The sequence below is a fragment of the Eubalaena glacialis genome, chromosome 4 (genome assembly GCF_028564815.1).
Source record: "Eubalaena glacialis isolate mEubGla1 chromosome 4, mEubGla1.1.hap2.+ XY, whole genome shotgun sequence".
Lineage (NCBI taxonomy): Eukaryota > Metazoa > Chordata > Mammalia > Artiodactyla > Balaenidae > Eubalaena > Eubalaena glacialis.
In genome coordinates, this window is record NC_083719.1 from 114,087,359 (window position 1) to 114,108,597 (window position 21,239).

The 21,239-nt window shown below is 50.7% G+C and overlaps 1 protein-coding gene across 1 annotated transcript in view; it reads left to right on the forward strand.

Moving 5' to 3' along the window:
* The first annotated feature begins 13,797 nt into the window (after positions 1-13,797).
* The window catches only part of TGFBI (transforming growth factor beta induced), a 32,185-nt gene continuing 24,743 nt past the window's right edge, over positions 13,798-21,239 (forward strand). Inside the window, exons 1-2 of the mRNA XM_061188212.1 lie at positions 13,798-14,007; positions 18,671-18,769. Of these exons, the coding sequence (XP_061044195.1) occupies positions 13,874-14,007; positions 18,671-18,769 (233 nt within the window). The 5' untranslated portion in view covers positions 13,798-13,873. The remainder of the gene's footprint in view (positions 14,008-18,670; positions 18,770-21,239) is intronic.

Here is a 21,239-nt window from a genome sequence, read left to right on the forward strand (position 1 = left end):
GCAGATGTTAATAACGGAAAACCGTCTTGGCATGTGGACGAGCTCCTTGAATGTGAATGCCCTTCCCCCTTATTAATGGGTCCCAGATTTTATTCCCATGGAAGCCCAGACCTCTAATGGAGGGTGGAGTGTGATGCAGTGAGGTTCCGTGCCTCTCTTGTCTTCCCTTCTCAAACTTTCTTGAAGAAGACCTCCCAATGCACCTCCTCCAACGGGCCTTCCCTGAGTAGTGAAGCCTAATGACAGATGACTTTTCTCGTCTTTGATCATTTGACTGTCTCACTCTAGGTATGCCGTAAATGAGTTAATGCATCAATGAATGAATGCCGGGAATAAGGTAGTGAATGAGGCAGGCATTTCCCCCGCCCTCTCCAAACTCACGGTCTAGATGTCACCAGACAGTTACAACACTAACAGATGCCACAGTAGTAAAAAAAAAAAAAGAAAGAAAAGAGGCCAGTGCAGGCCCAGAGAAAGGGCATGAAGGAAGGGAAGGCTTCCTGGAGGAAGCGTTGTCTAAACTAAAATCAAATGGGCAAGTGGAAGTCAAGCAGCAGGCTTGCCTCTGACCAGTGGGTTCAAGGGCCTGGAGGTAAGAAAGAGCATGCTTGGCTCTGAGAACAGAAAACAGTAAATTTGGCCATGGAGATGAAGGTTTCCCAGTGTTTTTCTTCCCTTTTGTTGGCCCTCCCAGATGATGGTATGCTCTGGAAAACACAAAGGATCTTCTACATCTTTTATGTTTATCCCCATATTTGCTCCACTATGCAAAACCCACTACTGACACTTTAGTAAATGCTCACTGGGTGTTGAACTTACTAGAAAAGGAGGCCTCCTAGAGCTTCTCTGGAGCTCTTCTCATACCTCCCTGGCTCTGGGCAGCAGTGCATGGAACCCAGTCTAGCCAGGGAAAGGGCTAACAGAACCCCATCTGCTGGCCCCTAAGACATGAATCCCTGGGAAGCCGTGCTCTGAAATATCTTTTCATGCATTATTCCAAAATCGGGATTATGGAGGAGCGTTTCATCTTCAAGGGGTGTGCACCCCAATGGCCCTGGGGCTGAGGCCAGGGGCCTGAAGGATGGATGAAATGTGTGGCTTGTGTCAGCCTGCCTTTCATGTCCGAGACCAAGGAAGGGCAGAGAGACAGCAGCAGGGACGGGAGAGTAGGATCATTCATTTACACTCTGGCTCTGTCACTGGCCCATCAGGTCCCATCACCAGCAGACAGATTCAGCCTTGCTTGCTGCCCCACAGTGGCCCTGGTGAGCCACATCCTCCCCCTTCTCCCTCACACCCTTCGGGGCTTTCTGTTCAAGTGCACACAGTTTACTCCTGCAGATGACTCAGGGGAACAAGCTCTGGTCCCTGACAAATCAAAACCAACTGAGATCAGATATATCTTTTGAGGCACAAAAGCGGGAATTGTCTGTGATGTTTCGGCACGGTACTTTCCTGGAAATCCACAACTAAGTGCTGCTTGTGGTCTAGAAAGCAATGAAATTCATCCTTATGGTTGGCTCCAAGCTGGTCAATGACCGCACAGGCCAGCTTACTCCCTATCTGTCTGCGGGACAAGGCCACATGTATGTCAAACCAGTTTATATGCTTCCAGCTTTAAATATTCAGAGTTGATTTTCCCTGTGGTTGGATGAGCAGGTTGACAAATAAAAATCAACAGAAGAAGGAGGCTTTCCCAAAAGACGGAGGAGGACGGAAGCAGAATGTGAGAAGCCTGGGCTCCGTTGGCCTGGCCTCACGGCCTTGGGCCTCTTGGAACCTGACTGGTACCTTGACCACGGTCTGAGGTCCAGGGTGAAGTTCCCCATGTGCGGAGACTGGCCACTTGGTCTATGCCAGAACCTGTCATTTCCTAAGAGCACCTCTTTTTGCTACTGAAAGCAGGCCCAGCTGTCCTTTATGAGTCCTTTCATGGGCATGTTCTATAGGATGTCTTTCCTGACAAATCTCATCTGACCCCAGTCACTCCTGGCTTTGTTTCATGGGTGTGTGCCCGGCCTCAGGTTGTAAGTGCCCTGAAGTCAAAAGCAAGCCTGCCTTCTCACCTCTTCTCTCGGGAACTGTAGAGGAGACATTTCATCAATGGTAAGGACAGGTCCTGGGCTAACGACTACACATGTACCACTTCCCTAGTGATGTGATGTTTGCCTCCAATTCAGCCCCCATCTTTCTCCATCATTTAGGGCTACTGTTATAAGGATACGATTCTTTCAGGAGATGCCTTGCACTGAGGTTCTTGCATTTGACTGGAATCAACTCCATGGCCTGTGCCCACTAAACACTCAGCAAGGGCCGTGCTTCCACCCGAGCAAGTCCTCTGAAATGAAAACACAGAGAGGCCATTTTGCCGGGACCAGTAGCCGCCTGCTGTTAGCTGGAGAGGAGGGACTTTTGTCGGTTACTGTCACCAGGCTGACACTGTGCCAGACCCCACATCTGGAAACAGTTATGACCCTGCAGTCTTCCTTTCTGCTCCTCCATTTGTTAATTTACTGGTTTGGAATGATCAACTCAGGTCCCCGGTGTAAATTATAGGAACCAATGTTAAAAAAGAGGCCATGACTGTCACAATACTCTTTGAAAACAGACCAAGGTCTTGTTATGGGGTCTTGGATGAACTTTGTATCTAAATAAATATGTTTTTGAAGTTGCGTATTGTGTTGGACTTTAACCATCAAGCCAAGCCTTTATAAGCTCTGCCTTGAGCCTCATACCCCTCCCCGACTCAGCACAACTCGGCCCCATCTGTCTCAAGGGCTCCATAGGATTTGCACTTCGTGGATTTGGACCCACACAGTCAGCTGTTTGCACATCATACAGACACACATAGAGCGGTACACTTCTTGGCCTACCCCGCCCCCTTTAAAATGTAAGCAAGTAGAAGGCTTGGAAGGAGCCTGAACATGTTTGCACGCCAGCAGCACAACATGTCATTAGCTGCTGATGGTGCCCTGCAGATGAAATAGAGCCCAAAAGGCTTAGGGGCCCGCTCCAGTGCTTATTGCTTTTGGCGTGGAAAGTGCTCACATAGAAGACCTGGGTCTATTTTTGAGAGACACCAAAAATTAAGCCTTAGGATATTTAGTAGATTTCTAAACAATGGAGGAAAAAAACCCTGGATGATCTTGGGAAGATGGCGTTTTCCTTGGCCATTAAGAGTGGACGCACAGAAAAGCAGTTCTTTCAGGCTCTTCTGTCTCGGAAACTGTAAAGCCCTAACGAGAACCAGAAACGCAGACCAGCAAGTATGTCTCTGGTACTAACCCTGTCTCCGGTTTCTGGTTTGATGAGTTGCAGTCTACCTTGCTGACTTGGCCTCTGTTTCAACCAGATGATGAATCACCTTTTCTGGGAAGAATCCCAGTCCCCCGTCACCCCTCCCACCCTCCGCTACGCCCCCATCCTCCCTCTTCTTCCCCACCCTCCCCCCCCCCCCCACCGCCTGCAGCAACGGAGTTGTTGGGTACTTCCCTTTGGAGTTCCTTTCATATCAAGTCATGTATTCGACACTTACTTCATCGTGTGTGCGCCTGGCTCCCCAACCAGACTCAGTGCCTCATGTTTAGAGAATGACTGACTCATCCATGCTGGGCTTATAGCATGAGCTTAGGGAGTGTTTGTATTAGAATCTGTCCAGAACCACTCTCTGGAGAAATTTGGTTGTCCATACGTTGTCGGCAGTATTTTTCTAAATGATGTAGACCAGCAGGACTAACTCAAACTCTCGTTCAACTGTAACTTCAGAAATGTGCCAGTTAATGTAGGCAAATCTTTTCTACAGACCCTGGGGGTCATTTTAATTCTTTCATCGTCCTGGGATTTTGTTGTATTAAATGTTAATTAAAGCGCCCATGCCATTCGTTTGAAGAAATCTTGGGCACAGATACTTAATATTTGATCAGTAATTTAAAAAGGAATAAAAGGAAAGTTTTTTTAAATGTGCTTTGCCAAGGTGTTGTCACAGGTGGGGTCGTGCCAATTACCAGGAGAAAATTACCTTTCACTTATTTTACGTCCTTTCATGGTGCTTTCAGAGAAACAATGACCGCCAGGTAAAGATTAGTCCATCACCAATGTGAAATACATTAGGAAAGAAAGTGACCCATCTTGCCAACCAAAGAGTCAGACAGAGGTCACTGTGGAAGCACAGAAGGCTGTAAGAGGCTCCTGGATAGTTAAGGAGGAATGGTGGGACCTTGCCAGCTCCTGCTGCAGTATGTTGAAGAATCCCAAGTGAGCTGAGACTGTAAATTGGCCCCTGGAGCCCAGAGGATACCTGAATGGGGTGTGGCTCGGTGGACGTTCCCTTCGGGAGGTCCCAGGCCACAGGGAACCCCGGGATCAGTGCTGCAGACTCCCTCAGGTATCTACCCAAACCCCGGGGAAAAGACAGGGCTGTGCTTCCCACACATTCAAGGAAACAATTCCCCTCTTGCCCAGGCTAGCTGAGGAGCATTTTTATTTGTTTAACTCAAATTCTAGAGTCTTCATCAGAGGGGGATCCTGCAACTGGATGATTTGGAGGAGCCGAAAGTCAGGGCTGCTGGAGCATCAGTAGCCCCTGGGCTCATCGTCCGACCCCCGGCCCTTGTGCCTGGGAGGTACTGGCCCCCACGGATTCACTGAGCAGTGGATACAGAGCACTCTGTTTGCAGGCTGGGAGTGGCCATGGCAAGGTTGTTAAGGATTGCTAAATAAGTCTAGCTGATCCGTTCAAGGAATACTGATTTCCTGGTGAAAATAAATTGCGGTTCCAACAGCTCAGTTCCCCTGCCTGTCTAGGGTAGGGGGGCAGTGACTGTGCCGGCTGCTTTCCTCACCAAGCCTGCCTCATTCTCCAGAGTGGCTCCTGGGGACTTGCAGGGTTTTGCTCTCCCTTGCTGTGCGAGGGAGAGAAAGTTCCAGGGCTCTCCAAAAATGTGCAGCTACACTACCTGGAGAGGGGCGTAGAGCAGTGATACAGGTAGGGCAGGCGCTGGGAGCTGGGCTGTTTCCATTCAAACCCTGACTCTTCTGCTTTCTGGCTTCCTCACTACTCTGGCAAGTTGCTTCACCTCTCCTGGCCTTGCCTTCCTCATCCGTAAAACAGGAAAAATAACAATACCCAACCCACAGGATGACTTTAAGGATGGAATGACTTAATGCATGGAAAGTACTTAGAATAGCACCTGCCGTTGGTAAGCTATAGCTCTCCTTTACTAGGCTCTGACTCTGTGTGTGCGCGTGCAGGCACACATCCGCTCTCCTCCCTGATTGCTTCCCTGCATCATTCTCAGGCTCACAGCCTTTCCTAGACACAGCCTCACCTGGGGCAACCTCAGAGGCAGAGACCTCCCTGCTTTGGCTGTCCTTAGAAGCAGCCATCCAAGTCCCTTTAAGTGCCTCCTCTTATTGCAGCATTTACCCCATTCATGTCCAGTGAAATATCAGAAGGCCTCTGAACGAAAGAATGAGGAGGAAAATGCTGGAAGAGGCTGGGGAAGGGGTGTTGCACTAGCTGATGCTGACAGGTGTGCCCTTGGGCCTGTCCTGTTGGAGGGGCCCAGAGCCTGCCTGCTGGGTGAGGGGGAGTGGAGGGTGCAGAGAAGTTGGGGTGGGTATCATGGGGCACGCGCATGGGTTTAATTTTGCCCTTTCGTTCCAGGGTAAAGGAGAATGAGTTTGCTCCACAGTGTTAAAACCAACAGGCTAAATTTTGTGGCTCTCATCTCACGAGCTCCCCAGCCTACACAGATTGCCTTCTATACCCTGGATTCGAATGTCCAGAGCTTTTTGGTGGAGGCAGGGTGGTGTCAGGTCAGAAGCAATATCTTGGGCACTTTTTTTTTTTTAAATAAATTTATTTATTTATTTTTGGCTGCGTTGGGTCTTCGTTGCTGCGCGCGGGCTTTCTCTAGTTGCAGAGAGCAGGGGCTACTCTTCGTTGTGGTGTGCGGGCTTCTCATTGAGGTGTCTTCTCTTGTTGTGGAGCACGGGCTCTAGGCACGTGGGCTCAGTAGTTGTGGCACGCAGGCTCTAGAGTGCAGGCTCAGTAGTTATGGTGCACGGGCTTGGTTGCTCCATGGCATGTGGGATCTTCCCGGACCGGGGCTCGAAACCCGTGTCCCCTGCATTGGCAGGCGGATTCTTAACCACTACGCCACCAGGGAAGCCCTCTTGAGCACTTTTAATGTGGCTCTCAGAATGGCTGCTACAGAGCCAGCAGCTTCCCCTTTCTGCTCTCTGATGCTGGCACAGCTCTGCAGCTGAGGAAGTGGAGCCTTTCTTTTCAGCTAACATGGGGGAACCTTCCGTGAATTGGGGAGCACCGGCCCTGGAGACGCTGACGCCTTCCTGCTAGGGAACTGAACACCCGGCTAGGGAAGGTGGGGAGACGAGCCAGGGCCAATGTTCCTTAAGGCCCATCAGAGTCTCTGCCTGACCCGGAAGGCCACACAAGTCAGTCTAGCCCAGGGTGTGGGGTGGAGCACCCAGCTAAAGCAGTGCCAGTCTCTGTCTAGAATCCACTGGAAGAGGTGTGAATTGCACCAGCAGGGATTTAGGCTAGACCTTTCAAAACACAGTCAGTCAATTAATGAATCTGTAAATGTTAACTGGGTTCCTTGCTGAGTTATGATGAGGTTATAAAAGAAGCACAGATATAAATACGTGGGCCAACTGTGATGGCAGACCCAAGGGCTAAAGGCTAGAGCTGGTGGACGTGGCAAAGGAGAATCTCCATGAAGTGGGAAAGTCATGGAAGGGAGACCAGCTGAAAGAACAGTAGCCCAGAAAGGTTAAGGAATTTGCCTGAGGACACACAGCTTCTCAGTAACAAAGCTGTGTTTAAAGGGAGAGTATTATACAGGTAAGTGGAAGCAAAGAGGTAGCCCAGGGCTCTGCACAGAGGAAGCGGAAGAGGGCTATGTGAACTGTGTGTGGGGAGGGTGGAGGAAGCACGTGCCCTGCAGGAGCCAGAGCTGACCCTGGGACACATGGGAGAGCAGGCGAGATGGATGACAAAGAGGAATTCTACGAAGGACTTAGAGGCCAGGTGCAACAGAGGGAGGGCAACACCTTGGATGTGTTTTGGTGTAGGAACCAAATTTGGTGTAGGGTGGATAACTTTTATGCTCTAATGTAGCCTTTTCAGTGTGTTCCAAGCTTTGTTCAATGTGCATGTATTTCTTTTTAAATCAGTGGTGAAAAAAGATGTTCATTTAAAAAAAAAAAAGAAAATAGGCAGAGAAGTCTGGATTTTCTCTCATAAACAATAAAAGCCATTGGCAGTGTCCTAGGAAAGCAGTGCTTTGGTGAAAGTGGTGTTTGGGGAAGATAAGACCGGCAGTGGTGGGATAGATGGATGGCTGCGGGTCAGAGGAGGGGTGTGGGCTGCTGGTGGTGAGAGGTGAGGCCTTGGGGATCTGGGGTATTTGAGTGGTCGATGGGGCAACAGAAACATCTAGGAGCGATTTGGAAAGAACACTTGTAGGGTCTTGGTGACCGATCGCATGTGGGGGGGTGAAGGGCGGGGGGCGAGGCAAAACTGGAAGCAGGCTTTCCACCCTTGGGCAGTGCCATGCAAGAATACAGAAACGGAGAGGAGCTGGACAGAGTGGTATGAGGATTAGTGGACTTGGGAAGGTGTTGTTTCTCTGAGGCCTTTGCCCTCCATGCAGGAAAACTTGAGGGGAGCAGAGGAAAGGCATGAGTAAGCTTTGCTTCTCAAGTCAACAATCGTCTGGTACGTTCCCTACAGTGGGCATCACTCCATAAAAGTATTTGAGGTCAGGCAATTGAAGCAACCTCAAAAGTGCCTCTGGATTCTTCTCTTGTAAGATATTTTATCTGAGCCAAATCAATGCAACTCTCTTGTGAAAAATCAGTTTCCCTGGAAAATAAAGTTGGGTTCTAGCCAACAAGTAGCATTTGGCAAGCCCTGATTAAGAAAGCCAGTGTTCAGAGAAGTTGTGAAAATAACGAGTCATTTAGGAAGGTAAACACTGGGTACCTAATGCCATTTTAGGGCTGTGACAGCTGTTCTGTCTCCATCAGTTGTAGAGCCTGAAACTGCAGGTTTATTTTAAGTTCTTGCTGTTACAAACCTGTAGACCACCCACGCCCCCTTTGCAGGCTTTGAAAGGGGAGACGAATTGAAGATGACCTGGACTGAACACAATTTCCTTTCCCGGTTCAGTGAGTAGAAGCCACCAAATACCCAACAGCTGGACCTAGAGAAAAAGCCACTTGCCAGTCACCCAGGCATCTTGACTGTCATTCACAGCGTGAGCTGGGCTTCCGTGAGAGCAAAGATTTCCAATGTGGTCCTTGGTACAAATTTTCAGGTGTTTTTTTTTTTTGCCAATGGCTATGTTTCTTGAAAAGTTTTACGTAAATTGAATCCTATTTTAAACTCATCTGAGCTTTAGCTATTTAACAGAAACCTGTAGGCCTGTGCTTCTCAAACTTTGAGGTACACACAGATGACCTGGTAATCTTATTTAAAATGCAGAGTCTGATTCAGTGCGGGGGGGACAGAGGGCAGTATCTAAGATTCTGCATTACTAATACGTTCCAGGCTGCTGCTGCTGCTGCTGTTTGCAGATCACATTTTGAGTGGCAAGGTTATGGAAAATCCTTGAAAAACCAAATCTGAATCCCCTAAATGGCACTATAATCACCCCTTAATTTTAGTAAGTGGGGATGTTGCTTGCATTTGTTTGTTGGGTGGATGGAACAATTGCAGTGTGTAAAGTACCATTCTAAGTGCTGTGTATTGTACAAGGAATGGAGAATTTCCCCCAAATTTGATTCAAGTACTCTTAAAAATTGGATATCTCATGCCAAAACCCACCCTTCTTTCTCCCTGGCAAGTAATAGGGAACTGAATTGTAAGAGCTCTCTCATTCACTACATGGTGGCAGGTTAGAAAGGCTGAGTGTCCTCTGGGAATCATTTTGACCGTGTCATCTATCTTCACTGATGCCTGACATCACCCAGAACATCACCCAGGGAGGATGGCAAAAGGGAGGCATGAAGTTGGTCAAGCGGCAAATGCCAGCTCTCCTGCCGACAGACCCAGAGCCAGTTTCTTTCTGTGTTTCCTTTGTGGAGAGCTTGTTGGAACTCTCACTCATCTTGATGTTGAAGCCCTGTTGTCAAGCACGACAGGGTTATTTTCAAAAACTAAACTGTTTTTGGTGATCTCGTAAGAGCCACAAAATGAGAAAGTAGTCATTTTTATAAAGTGTCTGAAAAAGTCTAGTAATTATTATTCCAAACAAGCCTCTCTTTCTCTTTAGTTGGTCTAACATGGAAAGAAAAGGGAAATCTTTCCCAAATGAAAGTGAGCGGGGCTAGCCCCAGTTGGTGGCAGGACATCTGGGATGGAGGACCCCTGTTCCTTTCCCCAGCAACATCTTTTCCTGTGGAAAAACACCCCTCCCACAAAGCAGCAATCTGTGGTGGAAGAACGTGTTTACACTCACAGGGTTCTGCATTTTCTGGTTTTGGAGGGAGGCGAGTGGTGGGACACAGAGGTGGAATTTTTTTTTTACATCTAAACAGTAAATGAAGTTTTACTGTAATCTCTTTCCTGAGCTCATGGAAAAACTCAAGTCATCGAATGTTAGTTTTACAGATCAGGGAAGTTTTACAACGAGATTACCTGACTTGTCCTGGAGCCTATAAATCTTGCTAGAGGGAGAGCTGGGCTGGGGAAGGCACAGCTCCCAGGCTCTTACACACACGGGGCATCTTCCCTAAAACTGTGATGCAGCCAATGCTCCATCCCCAGGGGAGACATCAAGCCCAAGCTTGAATCTCTTTGAGCACTTCCCAGTGTCCTATGCCAAGCAGTCCTGTTGAAACAGAGAAATGTTTTGTTTTCAATCAATTAAATGATTATTTTCAGATGATTACACTTCTGTAGGTGCTAACCTATCATATCTTTTCAGTGATCTCTATTATATAGTGCAATTACTGGGAGAGGTAAGTGGCTCGTATCTGTTGGCCAGTTTACATGAATTATATCATGTAATCTACCCTAGAGTCCTGTGAGGTAGGTTTTGTTATCAACTCTATGGGAAAAGTAGCAACTGAGGCTCAGAGGGGTTGAACAACTTGCCCAAGACCACACAGCTTGTAAGTAGTAGGACTGGGATTTGAACCTAGGTTCCCTGCCTCCAGAGCCTGCACTCAGCAGCTTTGTTTTACCAATGCCATCACTCAGGCAAGGCTGGCAATCTACCTGATGGATCCCGGCTTGGGCACCCAAGCTTTAAACCTAAACCATCAAGCAAAGTTGCCAAAAGGCTACTTCCTCACTTCTCAGCATGTATCCTTCCCAGAAACTTCCTTTCATTCCTTACCCTACCCTTCTGGTCGGGACCACCTCAATTTTATAAAGGAGTTATTTTACAGCAGCTTAGGCTAGACAATCCATGGAGGCTGCTGTGTTCTTAAACCTCAGCCCAGCTTTCCAGCTCATGATCTTAGCAGCCGTCCACCTTGACTCACTGAGTAGTCATTGCCAAAGACACCTCTTTCTTTGCATGATCACTGTCTGAGAACACAGTCAGCAGATAGGATTTTTGATGTGGAAATCATCAAAACAGTTCTTCCTATCCCCTGGCTTTTCTTCTTGAGGCTCCAGAAAAAAAAGAAAATGATAAACCCCACAATGAGGAAAAAGACTCATAGATAAAGTGGAGCTAAATCCCAGGCGCCTGAATGCTGAACTTAAAGCCACTGGAGAGGCATCCTCCTCCCTCAGAAAGTTGTTTTCAGGAAAGTCCACTCATTCCAGACTGAAGTATGTGTTTGACAGTCCTCACCAGCCGGCAGAATGAGCCCCATCTGAACAGAGACAGGCAAAGGGATCATCTCCCCCGAAGTGGCAGAGGTCCCAGCCCGGGGAGCAGCCCCCCACAGGTAGCCAGGGGAGGGACTGTCCCAACCCTCCCTCCAGGGGAGATGGGAGGAGAGGAATGAGCAAGGGAATCAGGGAAGGACCTGGCTCTCCCCAAGGTCAAAACCACCCCAGAACATCCCCTAGTCTTCAATGAGGAAGATACAAGCTGGGGTTAGAATGTTCCAGAAAACATTCCATAGTCTTGTGGTCTTTGGTTTCCTGAGCGCCAACCGTAGTCTAGGAACCGCTCAGTGATAGGGTCCAGCTTGGATCCTCTGCCCCACCCGGCAGTGATGGTGGCTCTCTGAAATCCTCCTCTCCTGTGGCCTCTGAGGGTCTCCCTGGGCCCCGGTTCTGTCAGGGTTCCTGCTCTGTTTCCCCTCAATCTCTCCAGCTGGGTGCTCCCCAGGGCCTGCCATCTCCTCCTCTTCTTCTCCAACACGTGCGCCCGAGGGAGACTGCCCGAGTCCAGGGCTTTAGCCACCACCTGCTAGTGTGATGATTCCAATCTGCATCTTCAGTGCTCACACCTCCCCTGAACTTCAGACCTTCAAAGGCAGCTCCCTCCTGCTCATCTCCACCCGGAAATGTGGGTGTCTTGTCAGGCATGATATGAACGCGCCTGGAGTCACACCTCGCTCCCCACGGGCAACCCAGTGTGCACCTTCACCAGCGCAGTGTGCCCCGTCCTGCATCTGACCATCCCAGCTAGAGACCTTGAGGTTGTCCCTGACTCCCCGCCCCCCTCCCCTCCATGCCCTCGGGTTTCCCAGTCTAGTCAATGCTACCTCTGAAATCTCCCTGAAACCTGACCCACCCTCTCCTCTGCCTCCACCACACTCCCAGCTCAGGCCCTCAATAGCTTTTACTCCCTCTGCGCTCTGCCCCTCCTCCAGCCCCCAACTGCTCTGCTTCAGCCTCTCCTTGCTTCCCTTCCCCTCACTCGGATGATCCCCCTCCCCCTCTCCCATTACACTGGGCTCCTCCTTCCTCCCTCCTTTCCAGCAATGTCCTAGCATGTCCAAGCCTTTGTAGACTGTGTCCCCTGTCTTCCACACTGACTCTCCCCTTCCTTTCTCAGATAATCTTCTTGGAAGAATCGTCCACACCCTCTTCTGCGCCATCACTTCATCAAACCACCATCATCTGGCTTCGCCCTCCTGCTCCCACAGCCAAGTCCCCAGCGCCTGTCTGTTTCCCACAAAGCAGATAAGCTTCAGATCTGTGTGCAGCGGTACTCGCTGCTCACAGCCCCCTCCTTCTGGGGCTCTCCATTTCCTCCTGCTCTCTGCCAGCGCTCCTTCACCTCCTTGCTGGCTGCTCTCTGCCATGCCTCCTCTCCGTCATCTGTCATCACCCACCTCTTGCTCCATACGCCCAACCAGAGAATCCATCCGCTCCCATGCCTTCAGCTGCCTACAGCTAAGGAGGACTCCCATGTTGGGATCTCCGTCCCAGAATCCTCGATGGAGCCCCAGATCTTTACATACAACTGCCCACAGGACAGCTGGATGAACCACAAGCACTTAAAGTCAGTATGTCCAAAACCACTGACCCTCTCCTGGCAAATCTGCACCTCCCTCCATATCCCTCATTCTAAGAATGGTGCTACCATGCAACAAGATGCCCCTGCCAATAGCACCTTAGATATCCCTGGCTCCTCCTCCTCCCCCCCCCAACTCTCTGGGTACAGCCTCCAAGTTCTGCCGAGTCTGTTACCTCTTAGACACCCCCTGGTGTGCCACCCTTCTTCACGCCCACCTCCACTTCCACGGAGCAAGCTCTTGGTCCCCTCCTGGTCACCTGACCTTCCTGCCTCCAGTCTTGCTTATTTTATGTTGTCCTCTCCTAGCCTGCTCCTGCCCCTGGCCTGCTTCTCCATCACCTGCAGGACTCTTAGCTTGGGTCTGGGTGACATGCCTTCCCTTCTCTCTCTCCTTGACCCTGCCTCCCCGTGCTTCAGCCAACCGGACACTCTGAGGGCCCAGAATGCCCTCACTTTGCCTGGCTAACTCCTTCTCACCCTTCCAGCCTAGAGCAGGTGTCACCTCCTGTCAGGCCGGTGCTTCCTCCAGGCTCCCAAGGCCCCAGCTGCCCCTCCCCATAGCAGCTTGTTTTCTGGCCCGCGGGTCTCTGGACTGTGAACTTTTTCAGAAAGAGCCTGGATCTCACTCACTCATCCATCTTTGTCTCCCCAGGCTAGCAGTGCCAGGTAATTGGTGGGCGATTAATAGGTGCTTGAGTGAATACTTATCTCCCTCCCAGGTGACTAGTTGTTTACTTGCTCTGAGCTCCTCCAGGGCAAAAATCTTGTCTTTGCTATCTTTTTGCAGCATCTTTCTCACACATAGTGCTATACAGATGTTTATTAAAAGAGACAATGAGTGTGTACCAAGGTGGCGGACCCCACCCTTCTCCACGGTTTCCAAGAGTAGCTTGGAGTCTAACAAAACCTGACATATATATACATATATATACACATATACATTTATACACACACACACACATATATATATATATATATATATATGTATTGTCTTCTGTCAATCATAAGATTTACTCCCTATCCATCTTACAGTTAGCAAGCTGGGGGAGGAGAGGGGTGCGCGTGGAATGCGGAGGCAAGTGTGATGGGTAGAATATTGTGGGAATCAGCATGGCCTGAGGCCGGTGAGGCATGTTTGGGCTCAGGACCCTGCAGACCTCGAGGAGGGAGTGAAGGAGTGAGGCCCCGTCGGCCCGTTGGTGGACGCTGGGGAGCACGGGAGAGAGGGGCTGGTTGTAAACGATCTTGGGCCGCGGAGGGGGAGTGGGCGGGGCGCGGGGCGTCCGCAGCCCGCCCTCCGCCCGCTCCCCGCCCCTCGGGCGGCTCCCTGCGCTCCGCTTACTTAACCTGCCGGCGGCGACGGCCCTCGCACTCCCACACGGCTCGCCTGCCTGCTCCGCGCGGCCTCTCGCTCCATGGCGCTCCTCGGGCGGCTACTGCCCCTCGCCCTGGCACTGGCCCTGGGCCCCGGCGCCACGCCGGCGAGCCCCGCCAAGTCTCCCTACCAGCTGGTGCTGCAGCACAGCCGCCTCCGGGGTCGGCAGCACGGGTAAGCGGGCGCCCCCATGGAGGGCGGAGGGACTGGGCGTCGGGGCCGTCGGAGCGGGCTGGGGGCGCCGGAGACAAAGCCCGAGCCTAAAGCAGGCTGTGTGGGACGCTCGGAGGGACCAGCCCTGCAGGAGGTGGAGGGAGGGAGGCGGGGACGATGGAGGAAAGTCAGCAGGAGGCACTGTGTAGAGGAAGCGGATGGGAGAGCTGACCCGTCACCCCAACTCGGGCCAAGAGCGTGAGAGGGATCCCGGGCTTTGAGCTTCTCCCAGCGGAGAGCGCTTGGCAGCTCTCTGCCCCGAATCACTGTGGGAAGGTGGCCAGGGCAGAGAGGGAGCCCACCCAGCAGGGCACAGAGTCCAGTCCAGCCAGGTCCTTGTCCAGCACCTTCAGACGTGTTGCTGGGGCCACACAAGCTGGCAGCATCCAAGGCCCCCAGGCTCCTGTTCACCTGTCCAGGCCTACACCCCCGACCTGGCAGCAGACAGTGCTCTCCAGGCACCGGGAGGGCAGTGCGGCATCTGCTCCCTGGGCGGATGGAGAGCAGGAGAGTGTGCCGAGCCTCGCACACATTGTACAGATGGGGAAGCAGTCTGGAGAGGACACACCACTTCCCCACGGACCTTCAGTATGTACTGGAGCTGGGATAGGAATCGCTCTTAAAACACTGGCTGGGTTTGTAAATTTGGGACGTTATCATTGCAGATATTCCTTTGAGACACTGAAGATGTGTTGGTTTTAGGGGGCAAACCCAGGCAAAAGGTCTGACCTGGTAAAGACCCCGGCCCAGACGCAGGCAGAGGTGGGCAGTGTTTCTACATCCCAAACTAGGCCCTCCCGCTTCACACATAGCCAGGCTTTGCTGGAGCTTCCAGCCTACCTGGGTGCACTGACTCCTTTTTCACAACTAGGTAGAACTGTATGTGGATAGTCGTGTCACAGCCCAAATGCCATTGGGTCTGGCATTTGCTCCCAGGTGGTGCCCAGACCACCATGTGACCGGGCAGATCTGTACTCAGATCAAAACTCACCGTTGGAAGTGATCAGAGTTGTCTTCATAGGGCTTTACAAAGCCTTGGCTCCCTGCCCTTCGAAGCGCCCCCTCCTTGGGAGCAGTCATCCTTGTTGCCTCTGCCTGTGTGTGGCCTTGTGGCCTGCCTTGGCCTTTCAGGTGCCCAGGGCTGTGGGGAGGGGACTGATGGGAGTGAGTCTGACCCCTCTGCAGAGTGAAAGCCATCCAGGCCATGCTGCAGCCTCAGCACCCTGCAAGAGAGAAGAGAGCACAGGGGATGTCCCGGGGTCTTTCGGGAAGTGAAAGATGCACCTTTGACTTGGGCCGGGTACAGTAGGGTGAGGGGACAGGGCAGAAAGACGAGGGGGAGACAAGGCATAAAGTCAAAATGTGAGCACCTGGCATTTTCATTGTCTCTGCCCAGCTCACCATTGTCCCTCTGCCTTTCTTACCAATGGAGCATGTCCTGTTTGGGTGCTGCAGTCCTCCTGGGAGGTTTCTGTTCCCGCTGTATCTTCTTAGGCACTAAGTCAAGAAAAAGCCCCAATAGCATGCCCTGCGGCACTGTTACCCGGAATGGTGGCTCTGTGTGCTCCACAGTGAAGCTTCCCCAATGGTGTTGACAGGGTTCCAGCAGGAGCCACCTCTGCGGCAAGCCTCCTTCCTCTCAAAGCCCAGAAAAGCCACAGACCAGCTGGAAAATAGGTTTTCTTTTTTCTTTTTTTTAATGCAAATGCTCTTTATTATAAAGTTCAGACATTAGATCAATTTCCTCCCTCCCTCCCTCCCCCCACCCCTGCAGGCTAATCCTCTTGAGTAGCCGCTTGCAGTGCAGTTGAAAAGGCCTACAGTGAGCTGTGATGGACAGGATGGTCTAAGTCCCTGCTGTGCACCCTCCCCCGATAAAGCGTGGACACACAGGCAGGTGAACTGTGACAAACAGTTGCAGACACAGTCGCGTTTACTCTGATCCAACTGTCCCTGAAAACCTCACAGGGCTGCCTGACTTTGCCCTTGGGGGTGGCACCCTGTGCAAAATGGATAACCTTGTTCAAACTCTGGCCATCTTTTAAAGTGAGATCTGGTGGGAAGGGAAAGGTAAGCTCTTTTTTAAAGAAAATGTTGTATGTGTGCTTCACACGACGTGAAGGAAGAAATAATAAGCGGGCCCTGCTCACCCTTTATCACCGTCACCACTTTTGCTTTCATCTTCACCACAACACAGTGAGCTCTGTAGTGTGCGTTCCCATTTTACAGATGGAGAAACTGTGGCTTAGTGAGGTGGAGTGACTTAGTCCAAACACAGAAAGATGCTGGGAAAGTAGTGACTATGACGTGGTCTCTTGACTCCAGGCTGTTATCTGTGTTGCTATAGGGAAGGAAAAAAACAGTACTGAAAGAGAAATAAAAATGCAGTCACACTTCCAAATATCAACAACCAAAACTGGACTGAATTTTCTGAAGCACTTGATTTTCAAATCCAAGTTGAATAGCAGAGCTGTTGTGCTTGAGGCAGAAGTCCCAGAAATGGGGTACTCATTTTCATTAAAATTCTGCATAAATTTCCTGTGTACACAGCCCACCCCTCCCACCCCGATGTGAGAGGGAGTGCGTCACAGAGGCCCCCAGCCTCCGCTCCTGTCTCAAAGGGCAGCAGCAGTGGAAACTCACTCCGCAGAGGAATGTTGGAGCCACATCCACAAGAGACTCTGAAGATTTTGCCAAACGCCTACGGAAAGTTGCAGGGAATTCATCAACAGTAATTGTTTCCTGCTTGGTCAGATAGAAGAACTTCTGAAATTGTACAGCAATAAACAGCACCTATGGCTGGAGTGTGGCCAGCGGGGACTCTCTCAGGGTTATCTGGGGACTGCTGTAACCTATGAATGCCGAGCAGCAAACTGAGAAACAAGTTGGCTTCTGTAAAAATCCTCTGGAGGCTGTGGGCATTTGGTCAGACCCAGCCAGGAGCAAGGGGATAAGGGCTGTTCTCCCTGCTGGCCTGCGGTTTCCTCTCTAGCCTCAGTTTCTCTCACCCTCAGGTTCTTAACAGTAACTCACTAATATTTACTGGGCTTCCTTGGCCCTCTCACCTTTGCCTGCTGAACCACAAACTGGACAAGAGGTGACATCCAGGTGGTAGAAGAGGCAGGGCAGAGAGGTAAAGGGTCAGTGTGCCCTCCCACCCAATAACCTGAGTCTGAGTATTTGAGAATTGACCAAGTTCCCATAGCCATATGATGGGGACGGCAGGTGCTGCCCTCACTGCAGTATCAGTGTCTTCCGGAAAAATACCATGCATCTCAAATGATGGCAATCGATTATATTTGTAAAGTATCAAAGGAAATGATATTTAGAATTGATACCTGAGGTTCTCTGGGCATAGAGGTTTTGTGAAAGCCCTTAGTCTCTTCGCTTTGCTTTGCTCTGGCTTGTGATTCAGCCAGGTGAACTGCCTGCCTCTGGCTCAGGAAGACCGCCTCCCACTTGTCACCGCACAGCCACAGCTGCCTCCTTCCCTGGGGGCTCCCAGTAAATGTCCTGCCGTCACATGGCCTGAGCACGGTTTGGGTCAGAACTTGGTACACTGGGTAAAGCACACAAAAACAAAACCGCGCGTCTCTGGGAAAGCAGACTTCTCAGCAGAACCCGGGTGTTTGCACAGGGTTGCTCAGGAGGCTTCTGAGCTGGGTGGTCCTGGGAGCAGGTCATTCCAAGCCCCTCTGCACCTGACCTGCTGCTCAGCCGCATCTAGAACATGAAAGAAAGGACAAGGCGGAACACCTGCCCTCAGGGTTCTTTGGAGGGTAGTTGAAGAGAAGACATACACGCCCCGATCAGTTTTGGGTTCTGTTTGGTAGCCAGCATCAAACAAGGGCTGTATCACCGGTCAGAGGTGGACAGAAGAGTGTCACCTGGGGCACTGGAAGAGGGCTTTCTGCGGGGAGTGGGATGCAAGCCGGGGCCTAAGTAATAAATGACTGAGTTCAGTGAGCGAGCATCTCCTTCCAAGGTCCTGACAGCAGGCAGCCGTGCCCCCTAGTTTCCAGGGTGGACACTTCAGATAGGCCGTGTTTGGGAGCCAGGCAACTGCCTAGGGACGCAGAGGATGTCTGTGTGTGGAGCTGCCTGGGAGGTGCTGGGGCCCAGACCTCATGACCACAGGACCAGCAATGCCCACAGGGAGGCCAGGTTAATGCCTGTGGGTGTTTGGGCTCAGTGTGGAGTGGAGGTGCAGAGAAAGGCAGGGGGGCCTCTCTCAAGGCTGCTGTTCTTAGCAAGCACACCACTTTTACTTAGCTGATATTCTCCATCTATAACATGGAGTCTAAAATTTTTAAGATGTTTGTATTTACACTTACCAAGTGTCTGTGTCAAAGAAGAATGCTTAAATGAAATTACGTCACTGTATGAGGTATACTTTGACAATTTTTAAATCGGGGGGGGGATATTTTCAGGGGGATGCTGGAAATCTAGGTCATGAGGGCCAGAATGTACCCCCAAGCTAGCCCCTGGAACCAAGACCGAAATGACTGTATCTTCTCCATATCTAGAACGTTCTGGTGACCCAGGAGGGCCCACGTGGTGGGAAGGATGTGGAGGTGGGTGGACATGCTGACCATCTTGCTAACACAGCAGCTTTTGTTTTCAGCCCCAATGTGTGCGCTGTGCAGAAGCTCATTGGCACCAACAAGAAGTACTTCACCAACTGCAAGCAGTGGTACCAGAGAAAGATCTGCGGCAAATCCACGTGAGTATCTGGAACCACCCGAGCCCTCCAGCCACTGGGGAGGCTGCCCTCGATGTGCACAGGCTGCAGGTGCCCCTGGGCATGGGCCAGCCTTCTGAAGCCATGAAGATGCGTGTGCAAACATGTCAGGGGACTGTGTGCTTGGGAGTGGTGTTTTTTGTAGGCTGGCCAATTTTGTTTTTCATTTTTAAGGCTCCTGACAATACTTGGATACATTTTTCAGGGCTGACTTGGGATTGCAAGAATCATGAAACATGGTGTGGGTGTGTGTGTGTGTGCGTGCTTCCTAATCCTCACTAAATGATACAAACACAAATATTCAGTGGAGAAGCCATCAGCCTCTGACTCTGGGAAAGAAAGCCCATTGGTGAACTTATACCCGGTTCCTGCTCTGCAATCCAAGGTAAATGCCCCCAAAAGACTTAGAGTGCCTAGAAATATGCACATAATGAGACAGCATAACATATTAAGAACGCAGGCTCAGACTCCCTGATTCAAGGGCTGGCTCTGCCACTTACCTGGGCAGGTGGCTTCACCTTTGGAATCCTCAATTGCCTCATCTGTAAAGTGGGAATAACGATAGGACTACCTTATGTGATTGTTATGAGGATTGAATGAAATAATGCACAGGAGAGGCTAAGTTAGGTACCTGGCACATAGTAAGTGCTCAGTAAATGCCACCTGCTGTTATTTGCAAATCTCAGCCCCACAAACAGAAGTGAGACACCAGGGGGTGTGGACCCCTGTGGTTACAGGAGGGCTTGTTGGTGCCTCTCTCAACACAATCAGCACGGAGGGAGGCGGCATTCACTCCGACTGCCGTGTGGCCTGCATGTTCTAACAGAATTCCGGGGAAACCTAATCTATTTTGGCACCAACCATCAAAAGATCTCAAAGCTGGCTCTCTCCTACGGACAGGAAGATGTGCCGTGCAGAACTCCTTGAGCCACTTGTGAGGGCCTGACCTTCTTCTTATCTGTGTAATGAGAGGATTAAGAGATGCTAAGCCATGATCTTGAAGCCTTTCCCATGTTAGGGATTTTTAAATGTATTGCTCATGACTTGCTTTTGAGCAGATGTCTCCTCTAACTGAAGGAAGGGAAAATGCTCTTTCCTTGAGATGTACATGGAAATAAATATCCCAGCTTGTGACCCTGACTGTGTCCTAACACAGTTATCAACTCTAGTATGGATCAGGGAAATTGTAGATCAGGGCAGAGGTGGGGAGAGACCAGTAGCTCCCTGGGAGCCTGTCAAGGGCAGGGCCATGACAATTGGTTCCCCACTTGACCAAGCCCAGCCACAAAGGAAAGAGTTGAGTGAGCTAAGAGGACCCACCTCCCAGGTTTAGGGAGCAAACAAACCCCCAGCCAGAATTCTTGCTGCTGTGGACAAAAAGAGATTATGCAAATAATATACACATGTCCTTACCTGGAACCCAAGTTAAAAAAAAAAAAAAAAAAGAATACCTTCAGTACTCTTTGAGTTTTCCCATGTGTGTATATTATCTACTAAAATAAACAATTAATTACTTAATTAAACACAGAGCCAGGCCTCACATAATTGCTTCTTGGAAGATGACCAGAGCCTTGGTATCAAGCATCTCAGAGCCCTGGGTTTCAAGCATCTCAGAGCCCTGGGTTTCAAGATGCCACCTTTTTGTTCTTTCTGGTTTCCCTAAAAATGGGACCCACTTATGATGTCAAGCTGGCAACAGGGTGGCATTGGCCATGGTATTTCAGGGTGGCCCATGTTGAAGCATTTGTCTGACTAGTTAACAGTAGCTTGGGAATATTCCCCAGCAGTTCCCAGGTTGACGCTGCTGTGGGTGATGAGTCGCCTTGGCTTATTGGCTCTTGGTACCTGCACCCTTCTCCACTGATGTGCCAGGACGGGTGCAGGCGGCACAGCTGTATGTTGGCCAAATGTTCTTGATAAGGAGTCATTAAGATGTGATGGTGCAGCACCAGTGAGCACAGGGGGAGCCCAGGCACTGGGGGAAGGAATAGACAGGTAGGTGTGGGTGGGGAAATGGAGGTGTGGAGCAGGGCCAAGCAGAGCCCAGGGCCCAGTCCCAGCCATTGAGCTGGTCTTACAAAGCCAGAGGGGATGACCTGCACCTACAACTCTGCGATGTGCTGTTGCTTTGGGCAGCTTAAAAAAGAGGAAATGGGGACAGAAAATCATGAGTTGATAAAAAAAAAACTTCACGATCCAGGATAAGAAGGTCCCTTCCTGGAACATTGTGTGCAGCGTCAGGAAGGTGAAGCTGACCGGGGGGAAATCCAGAGAACTCAGGCAAGGAAAGGGGAAGTGGTTGGATTCATCTCCATTGTCCCCGAGAGAGCTGAGAAGGAGCAGCCTTGTAGTTTGCTTTTGCCCGGGATTAAGACCCATGAAGGAGCTGCCATCTGGGCACCAGGAATTCAGTGCCATAGCTGGTCAGGAGAGGAGAGGGTTGTGCTGGCTG